This window comes from Centrocercus urophasianus, unplaced genomic scaffold, assembly GCF_019232065.1.
Source record: "Centrocercus urophasianus isolate 14NV4802_14NV808 unplaced genomic scaffold, USGS_Curo_1.0 seq_21, whole genome shotgun sequence".
Classification (NCBI taxonomy): domain Eukaryota; kingdom Metazoa; phylum Chordata; class Aves; order Galliformes; family Phasianidae; genus Centrocercus; species Centrocercus urophasianus.
The window spans coordinates 20,171,349-20,181,367 of NW_024884767.1; the positions used below are offsets into that span (position 1 = coordinate 20,171,349).

Genomic DNA, 10,019 nt, shown 5'->3' on the forward strand with positions numbered 1-10,019 from the left:
ATGGCGCAGGGGCAGCCGTGGGCGGCGGCAGGGCCGCGGGGCTGCGCCGTGCACTCGGGGCGGCCACTGGAACTCTTCTGCGGGGACTGCGGCCGCTGCGTCTGCGCCCTCTGCCCGGCGCTTGGTCCGCACCGCGGCCACGACGCCCGCCTGCTGCTTCAGGCGGCCCGCGACAAGCAGGTGAGCCGCGCCGTGCTGCGGGACGGCTCCGTGCCGCGCACTTCCCGCTCCCGATCGGAGCCTTTTCTTTTACGCCTTTCTTGCCCGGGGTGAGCGCGCGTGGGTTTTCCGCTGTCGGCGGTGGGCTCGGAGGGCTGCGGGAGTGCGTGCGGTGCGCTGCTGCTGCGCGAGGGGGCGGTGGGTGGGGACAGGGGCAGAGAGAGGCGCGGGGTCTGTCCGCCGGACGGCTCGGCCGCGCTGCCTTGCACGGCGGAGGGAGAGAAGGGCGAGAGCTGGGGAACTCGTGGGTCACTATAAACGTAGTTCAGCGGGCAGAGGAGAAGGGGAAGGCGAGAGGAAGAAAACGAGACAGAAGAGGCAGGGCAGAGGCTCGCCGCCTCCTGCGGTCAGATCGATGTCCAGCCAGCTCCTGAGCACCGGCTGGGTCATGCGCCCAAATACCTGCTCTGCATTGTATTGCTGGGCGTGGCGTTATGGGGCACGGTTGGGTTGGGCGATCAGCAGGGGTGTGCTGGTCCCGGCACAGTGAAACTTTCGCTGCAGAGGCAGAGGGAGAAACACAGAAGGCCGTGATGCTGTGCTAGCCCTGCTCAGCAGCTGCTGGGAAACCACCGTGCTATCAAGTACTGCTTTGGTCATGGCAAGGAGCACTTGCTCTGTCCCACCAAACCACAGAGATGCGTCGTGCTGCGGCCTGTGGGTATGGACACTGCTGGCAGGTAACACCTGCTGACTTCTGGACCAGAAGAAGTGAGCAAGACAGAAACTTGAGTGCAGGTGTAACAGTATGTCTCTGCTGACATCTGCTGGCCTTGAGACAGAGATTTCAGGTGCAGATGTGTCTCCACAATCGTCATAGCCTTAGGGATCATCTTTGGACCAGCAATTTTGTTTTGATCTGTTGAGACAGCTACAAGGCTGACAGTCTTCCTCAGCACTGCTAGGAAGTGCGAAATGGGGGTGCCAGGAGGAATTGACAACAGCTGTGCAGGGTCCATCAGCTGGTTATTCCTTGGAGCCAAGCATGTTCAGTATCACTAGTCAGGATGCTCCCTGCCCTCTGATCACTAGGCACAGCAAAGCTCCTGCATCATCAGGTGGAGCACAACCCTTCAGTTCGTCAGGGACATTGAGATGGGAAAGTTGAGGCTGGGAGAGATGGCATGGCCTGAGTTCTTGGTTCCACACAGGTAGAGCATTCGTCTGCTTGCATGTACGTATGTGTGCAGGGGACTGTCAGCTGTGAGCTCTCTGGTTTTGCCTGCAGCCCATTTATCATCTGGCTCTTGTCAAAACCAAATAACAAATTGGTGCTGAGTGAGTGTGCCAACATGGCTGTAGCTGCGGAGCTGCCTTACCTGTACTGCTGGGATGCTCTGTACGCAGCACTCGTGCACTGCTGAGGGTTGGGGTACTAATAACAAAAAGGCATCACTGAGTGCACCTGTTCAGTCCACAGCGGGCTGTGGTTGAAGAACTGTGGGGGCAGCTGCAGCAGAGCTGTGTTGCTTAGTATGCTGCAGGGCTTGGCACAGATACTGGAGATGCTGAGCTTTAAGTACTGGTTGTTACAGTCATTGACCACAGCATCACTGTGGTGGCTGTTTCTTACTGCTCTTTTTCACAAATGTCTTGAACATTCACTGTTTTTGTGACAACAGACAGAGCTTTCCACAGATGATCTGAATGAAGGTGCTTGCTTAGCTGCCCATGGGGAAGAAGGTGAAGTAATAAAATATTTATGTTGTGTTGCCACTAGCCTTACTGGATAGCCCTATAGACTGTTTCAGTAACATACTTGCTTGCTAGAAAAGAAAGCTATATATATATATGTATACACACAAAAAACAAATGTCATGAAACAGATTTTATCTTATATTTTGTAATTTCTATGATTTATTTTATTTTTACTGCTTAGGAGCTCCTCACAGTGTATTTGAGGAATCTAGAAGCGAGAAAAGAGCAAGAAGCTGGTAACAGAAGGAATGTAGAGCAAGCTGCTGATGATCTAAAGGTAAAGCGTGGTTTGCTACTGTACTAGTTGATCATTTTCACAGGAGAGATATTTTTCTCTCTGTCTATGGCTCTTCAAAGACCCAGACAGGTGCTGCTTCTCTAGGGAAGGAGAGTTTGACTATGGAGGCACTCTTCTGCTTCATTTATAGGCACATGCTGCTACAAGCAAACAGCAGCTGTTGGACAGAGTGGCACAGCTCCAGGTACTGCTTCAGGAAGAGGAGAGACTGGCAAGAAGCGTCATTGATGAAAAGACTCAACAGGCCCTTGAAGCACATGGTCAGCAGGTGCAGTCCTGTCAAGAAGAGCTTGCAGTCCTGGAGGCATTCTCACAGCGAATCAGAGAGATACAGCAGTGCAGTGATCCTATTCAGTTCCTGGAGGTGCTATTGTGTGTTCTCTTCCCACCTCTTACCCTCTTAGTCCCTGGTAGATTGCTCTGGTGGCTGGCTTCTGCAGATCCATCTGCAAGGATAATCTTTCTCACTGCGTTTTTTTGTTTTCTAGCTGCTTTGGTGGACCAGTTTGGTTCCTAATGGTTGGACTGTTAGGTTCATGCATTAATTTCAGGTCTAAAGGAGATTCTTTATACTTACAAGCACATATGAAATGAGAATTAGGCATGCTTGATCGTCTTGAACATTAACACTGTTTCAGGTCTTTCCTTGGGCAGTGTAATAAGGCTGTTTGAGGACAGACAGCACTTTCTGGCAGTCTGAGGCTAAGTTGTCTCATTCCTTTGACTGCAAGCAATGCCAGTATCCTTGAGCAGTTGCCATCATTTTGCTGGAGGCGGCGGTGCTTCTCCTGCCTACAGATGAAGGTTCACCTTTTTCCTAATGAGCTGTTAAGAAGGCACAGCCAGCTGTACTTGTTATGGCCTGGTTCATCTCGCATCGGAGCTCTTTGCCCCTGTGTGTGGGAGCTGGGAGGGAAGAATCCGTTTGTGCTGCTGACTGTACTCATTTGTTTTTCTGCCCTCAGAAATGCACAGAAATTGAGAAGGAAATGCAAGATTCAAGAAGACCGCCAGAACAGTGGCATCCAATACCTCTCTCATTTGAGCACATACTCAACCATTATTCATGTCTCATGAAATTTCTTCAGTCCATTCTGAGAAAACCACTAGAAGTTCGGCTTAAAGAAGGTATACCTGGGAGAGTGCGTTGAATTTTGCATTATCCTGCTCTCCTGAATAGGGGTCTCTAAGTAGGAGCAGGATCTTCTACTAGATAAACAGAGAGCTGGAAAAAACAATGACTTCTTAGGCATGGATGCTGTTCTTTGACAGTATTGGTGTAACATTGCTATAGCTCTGGTGATGAAGAAACTTGTGCTCTTTTAATTCTAGAAAAGGTCTTTTTCATGCCTTCAAGTTACTTTGAGGTTTTTCCCAGTTCTATCAGTTATTTCATTATGGATATTTTCTTCCTTTTGAACTTATGCTGTTTTTATCCCTAGACCATCACACCTGCACAACACAACTGATCTGTCCTTTCACAGTTACTGTTGGGTGTGTATGCTCTGGTGGGACTCATGGCAGACCTGAGACACTGGGAACGTGAAAAATGGACACTTTTTGTAGTTGATGTACCTAGTGATATTTCTGTTCCAGTCAATTTGAAAAAAAAAAAAGAAAAAAAAATTTGTTTTTTGGTACTTTAAACGTGGGCTATCATCTTCTCCTTTGAGCTTCTTTGAATTGGTATTTCATCCTTAATGATGATGTTTGTCATGACTAAGGCAAGGAGATCCCTAACATAGAGCCACAAAGCACATAATCCTGACTGTAGCTGAGTTATGAGCCAGCGGGGTCACAGTGACCATCAGAATATACCCAGCTACCTTTTAATGATACTAATATCTATATCTATATATGTATATAAGATATAATAATACTTTTTTTTCTGAGAGTTGCAGCCAAAAACAGTACAGAGTGCAGCAGAGTGCTGGGGGAAAATATCTGACCAAACCTGAAAGGTTATTGCATGATGAGTGGGAAGTTACTAGATAGTGCCATGGAGGTACGCTACGACTACTGTCTGGAGTTGTCTTGTGTTACCAATTGACAGTGGTGTGCTTTTCAAGGTGCTTACTTGGGGTTGTGCTGGGTTGTGTAGTTTCCTTTGCATCACTAGGATCCAGCATCCCCATGCTATCCAAAGAGTATAAGGAGAAAAGCATGTACAACAAGTGGCCCTTCTCCAGGAAAAGTATCACAGATTGTCTGATGGAAGACAAGATGTGACTCCATGACCTTCCTCAAGATGTGGGTGGAATTCAAAACACATAGAAGAGAAGCAAATGACGCATCTCATAAGATCCCCCGTGGTGTTTTATTTTAAAATGTTTGAGAGTAGAGCCATCTTCTTCCATTTACACACTTACCTAAGCTGTCCCGTTTCATCTCTGCCCAGATGTATTCAGTAGCCTTAATGCCACCTCAAAGAGGGAGCCTGGAACAATGCTGAAAACCGTGTCTCCTGTTGATCGGATGCTTTTCTTAAAACGTAAGTGTGGTTAAACAAAGCTAGGAGGCCCCAGACACTATTGGTCCATCCACTGAAGCAGCCAATGAATGTGTGCTGCCACTGTCTTTTCTTTTAGAAGAGCTCTGATGTTTAGGAGGATCAAGTTCTCAGCCTTGCCTGAAATTCACTATGATTTTCTGTACCCCATGTTGGGAAAGAAATTTTAGTTTCTGTCCGTGGAATTTTGGTCTGGTGTTTTATTCAGAACTATCATCTTGATACTGTTTGGTCCTTTGTTTTTGTTTTGTTTTCTTTTTCTTAAGCAATGAATTTATTTGTGTCTGCTTGAGATTCAGTAGCAATGCACTTTGTGAAAATCTAAGTTCTCAGGCAAGTTTGATGAGCAGAGATCACTAATTTGTGCAGCTTTTCATGCTCTTGAAAAACATTCCCCATTATGTTTTATTTTTAAAACCTTGAGAGTAGAGCCATCTTCTTCCAGTTACACACCTAAGCAGACCCCTTTGACCTCTGCTTCTAGAAAAGAAGCAGACACTGTAGCCGGGACTTTTGTATCATCCCTGCTTTAAAGTGAGACTGGAGTTCAAGTATCTTTCTCTCCCCGTGTCTCTTGTACTCTGCACAAACTTGGCATCCCCAGCTCTGACCTTTCTGAGGGTGACTTGGAGCCAAGACCCAAAGACAGTCAGTCATTCACAAGAAAGAACCCTGCAGCATGCTCTTTTTACCTACATAAATGATTTCCATCTCCTGTCTTTTGTCACCAACTGTGCACACAGGTGTGTGCTAGTACCTGTGGTATTCACCAATCTGAACACCTATTCAGACCACAGGAAAGCCAGTACTGGCTTTTCTGACTTGCACTTCGCCACTAAAGTACAGTGATCAGAACAATAAGATGTTGATGTTGCATGTATGAGACCGAGCCCCATGGTTTTGGAAGTTTGTTTACAGTCACAATGCCGGAATTAAAATCATGGTGCCTTTCTTTTTGTTTAGAGAATTCTTCAGTTAGCACTGCGCAAACAGTGCCATTTACTTCTCCCTTCATTTGCAGTGCACAGGTACAGTGTGAGGGCTGCAGAATTACCAGCAGTGGGTCCTCTAGCATCTTCACACATGCATCACGCATCAGCAACTCTTTCTGTACATCTTTGCAAGTGTGTGCTGTGATCCTGCCTAGATCAAGACAATCTATTAGTAAAGCCATGTATCAAAGAGTACCTATTGGTGCACCACTGCTCTGTGTATTTTAAACAGCCATTGTTAGGAGTCACAGTAAGGCAGGGAAGTGTGAAGTGCAGCTGTATTTTTTAGTCATTATTCATGTGTACTACTTACTTTCCGGGGGTCTTTTTTCTGGCTTTCTGATTTCTGTCCTGCTTCATGGTGAAAAGAGCCTGCTGCTGCATTCAGTGGTTTCTGGAGTGTAGTTCCAGGCTGAAATTTTTCTGCTGTAAATGACGTGTTAGATGAACTGCTGCAAACCTTCTGGGAGGTGGTAGGTTGTTTCTTTGCTACGTACATGATGCTTCTGCTTTGAGCTGTGAGACTCTGTGAAACAGATTCCTAGCCTGTTTTTCAAAGGAGATCTCACTGGAATGAGGTCTCACAACCCAAGAGTCTGCTCCACTGCTGTCTAAAACTCCTAGGCTATCATCACGGTAGCAGTCTCCAACATTCTGCTTATAAGCAGAAACTCAGTGTTAATAGCCTACCTATTTGTATACTTCATCTCATTTGTGAAACACACACATACGGACCTAAATATGTCTTTTACTGACCTGCATTAAAGACTGTGCAACTTCAAAGTACTACTGCATATAGACAGCACAGTGCTTCCTAGAAGAAATGTCTCTTACTCCTTGCAAAATCACAGTTTCCAAGACACTACCAGCTGTGGGCTCCTTTGCAGGCTTTTTGTATGTAAGTTGGACCTTTTTCAAAGGGCATGATAAACATAGCAAGTACATTCATGGTTTTGATTGCAGATGCAAGATCACCAACCTGGGAATACGATAGCCTTCATCCGAGGCTGAAGTTGTCTGATGACCGTCTTACAGTAAGCTGTAACTGGAGAAGAATATTTTACCCTTGTGGTCCCCAGAGGTTTGATAAATTATGGCAAGTTCTAAGCAGAGATGCATTCCTCTCTGGGAGCCATTACTGGGAAGTTGACCTCCTTCATGCCGGAGCTGGGTGGTGGATTGGTGCAGCCTATCCTTCCATTGGCAGGAAAGGAGACTCTGAAAGCTGTCGACTCGGATGGAATAGAGCATCTTGGTGTATTAAGAAGTTTGATCTTGAATACTGGGCATTTCACAAGGGGGAGAGGATCCCTCTCTTGATAGAAGATGATCCTGATCGCATTGGCATTTTTCTGGATTATGAAGCCGGAATTCTTTCATTCTATAATGTTACTGATGGCATGACACATTTGCACACCTTCCGCTGCAAGTTCACAGAGCCAGTTTACCCAGCTTTGAGGCTCTGGGAAGGGTCCATTGGAATATGGAAGCTAACATAAGGAATGAAGTAAAATAAAGCCTACTGTCTCATGGTTTTTTTTTAATTTGAAAGCCGCTTTAGTAGTGATTTACATGTATGTTAAATGAAGATTGAACTGTGGCACTTCTAGAAGTTAACAGGAAAGTTCAAGAAAAATCAGCTGTTTTAAGTATAGTACCTACCTGTATTTTCAGTGGAGGAGTTTGATCTGCCATTTATAAATGATGTCAGTGTGTCACCTAAATTGCCTTGCATTGTATTTTTGTACTTGATTCAAACTTGCAAAGTAGAAAAAGTCTGGTCATCGCTTGAAAAAATGCTTTTTAAAACTCAGATTTGAACCTGAAAACCACTGTCAGGTCTTCTTGTTTATTGATGTTGTTTTTTCCAGCTCCATCCTATTATGAGGTTGGAGGTGTTGCACTTGTTCATGGTATTAATTTGCCTTAAGTAGAGTGAGCACTGAAGCAGCCACACAATAACCACAAGCTAATCCTACTTTGACAGTCTGAAGTGACGTTCTAGCTGGCCCTAACTCTTTTCCTTCACACACCAAGAGCGGAAGCAAGAGAAACAGTTTTGTACATCTTCAGTAGAAACTGAAACTAGAGAACCCACAGATGCACTGAAAATACTAGGTTATTGAGGCACTTGTGCTTAAATTATTGTTTCCTATTTCAAGTCTCTTCAACTGTTGCTGGATGGAAATAAATGCATATAAAGCTAGCAGAGACAGTTCACAAGGATTACTTTTCATCTGCCGTTTCTCTGTAGGGGTAGTGATTTATTATTTTTCCCAGTCTAGTTAACAGTGTTTTATTCAGTTAGTGGCCAGTCACCAGTGGTATGTTCCAGGATGAGTGCTGAGGCTAGTTTAAATATTTCTGTCAATGGTTTGGATGAAGGGATCAAGAACGCCCTCTGTAAGTTTGCAGACAATACCAATTTAGGTTGGAATATTGATTGCTTAAAGGTATTCAGTCTCCAGAGGGACATAGATAGACTGGACAAAGTCAATGGACAAAGTCCAACCTCATGACAGCCAGTGAGGCCAAATGCTGGGTATTGCAGTTGAGTTGCAACTCTGTATAGTAGCGCAGGCTTGGGAAAGCAAAGGACCTGACATTTTGGTGAAGGTGGCTGAGAATGAACCAGAAATCTGCCCAGGAAATAAAGGCCAATGGCATCCTGTCCTATGAATGAAACAGTGTGGCTAGCACAGCTAAGGAAGTGATTGTCCCCTCCACCACTGGTGACCTCCAATAGTGCATGCAGCTTTAGTCCTCTCACTAGGACTCAGTTGTTCAAGTGTGTGCAGAGAAGAGCAACAAAATAAAGCAGGTGAACGGACTAGAAAACAAGACGTACCAGAACCAACAGAGAGAACTGGGGTTGTTTAGTAAAGAAGAGGTCAAGGGGAGACCTCATAATTCTCTGCAATTACCTGAAAGAAGGCTTCAAAGAGAAGGTTATCCGTCTCTTCTCTCAGGTTGCAAGTTGTAGAACATAAGGCCTCAAGTTGTGCCAGGGAAGGCTGAAATTTTATATTACACATTTTTTCATGTAGAAGGTGGTTAAACACTGGAACAAGCTGTTCAGGGAACTGGTAGTGTCCCCATCCCTTGAGATACTTAAGAGAGATATGGACGTGGCTGTAGGAGAGATAGTTTAGTGCTAAGATTTTGTATGCCAGTCTTATGTTTGGATGTGATGTTCTTGAAGGTCTTTTCTAACCTAAGTGATTCTATGTTTTAAGTCCTGGAAAACTGATAAAAACATAGTCTCCAAATATTATTGGACCAGGTGTACTGTTCACCTGAAAAAGCATTGCTTGAAGCAAGCCAGGTAATCTTTGGTGATTCAAATACTAAAGGCCATTGACTCCTCTCTGCTGCTAGCAAAGGCAAGATCTTACTACAGATTGAAATGCAAAAAGAGTTACTTGTTTTGAAAGCCGGATTTATTTTTAAAATTTGCCATTTAAAAAAATTCAACAGTTGTTTCTTAACGTAAGGCAAGCATACTGCATCAGCACTCACAGACAGTCACAAGCACATGATTCAAACAGCTTCCTCCCAGTTTAAAGATAGAACTATGACTCTTCAGAACTGCAGAAAAATACACATTTGGAAAGTAAACTACTTACAGGCACAGAAACATCACCATCAAATTCGAGATATCTTACCAATCCATGATCAAGAGGTAGCAATAACCATAATAACTGTAACTAGCAATTGATTCTGTCATAGACAAACGCAGACTGGTAACACCAAGGTGATTTCGTGCTTATCAAGCTAGTCGAGAGATGTGTTATACCTGCTGCCATCTGGTCCTGCCCAAAAAAAAAACAATAGGCAGAGAGACTGCACTTCTTACTTGAAAAGAACCTGTACTGCAAGAGTGCGGTGCGCAGAGGAGCGCTGGCAATCATGCTGTGACCTAGTCAGTGAGGTGATCTAGTCAAGCAGCTTGCTTCAGCTGTTTTAAAGAGCAGCATGGGGAAGGGGGTGGGGGGTTTAATCTGAAGACAGCATCTTCGTGCAAAAAGGAAGCTGCAAAATCCTAACTAGCATCTGATTTCTTACCTGAGCAGCTGTCTTCACACACAAATAGAGAAGCTGCACAGCAGAATTTATTAGGATGCCAAGATTCAGTAATCTGACAGATGCTTTTGCCAATTCCTGGAAGCACAGATTAAATTTACTTCCACTGATCCATCCTGGGTGAATTTTGCTTGCTGTCTTGCCTTTCAGCTTATAAAAAGTACAAAAAGGCTCCTTTTCTAGCTCCTTAAATGGGAGCTGTCTACATATCCAATTCGCT

The 10,019-nt window shown here is 44.8% G+C and overlaps 1 protein-coding gene across 3 annotated transcripts; it reads left to right on the top strand.

Moving 5' to 3' along the window:
• Positions 1 to 7,545, top strand: TRIM14 (tripartite motif containing 14). Of its 3 annotated transcripts, none has more exons than XM_042823025.1 (6): positions 1 to 180; positions 2,099 to 2,194; positions 2,346 to 2,579; positions 3,181 to 3,343; positions 4,614 to 4,706; positions 6,680 to 7,545. In XM_042823025.1, the coding sequence occupies exons 1-6, from the start codon at positions 1 to 3 to the stop codon at positions 7,213 to 7,215; spliced, it is 1,302 nt and encodes a 433-aa protein (XP_042678959.1). In that variant the 3' UTR covers positions 7,216 to 7,545. The 3 variants fall into 3 exon arrangements, with proteins under 3 accessions (XP_042678959.1, XP_042678960.1, XP_042678961.1); XM_042823026.1 differs by lacking the exon at positions 1 to 180 and adding an exon at positions 843 to 899; XM_042823027.1 differs by lacking the exon at positions 1 to 180 and adding an exon at positions 1,633 to 1,902.
• The last annotated feature ends 2,474 nt before the right edge of the window (positions 7,546 to 10,019 follow it).

What these genes read in the sequence shown, in the direction of transcription:
- TRIM14 (XM_042823025.1), top strand. Translation starts at nt 1, where the DNA reads ATGGCGCAGGGGCAGCCGTGGGCGGCGGCAGGGCCGCGGGGCTGCGCC. An exon ending in AGAAGTTCGGCTTAAAGAAG is followed by an intron (nt 3,344 to 4,613) that starts GTATACCTGGGA and finishes ATCTCTGCCCAG; the next exon opens with ATGTATTCAGTAGCCTTAAT. An exon ending in TCGGATGCTTTTCTTAAAAC is followed by an intron (nt 4,707 to 6,679) that starts GTAAGTGTGGTT and finishes TTTTGATTGCAG; the next exon opens with ATGCAAGATCACCAACCTGG.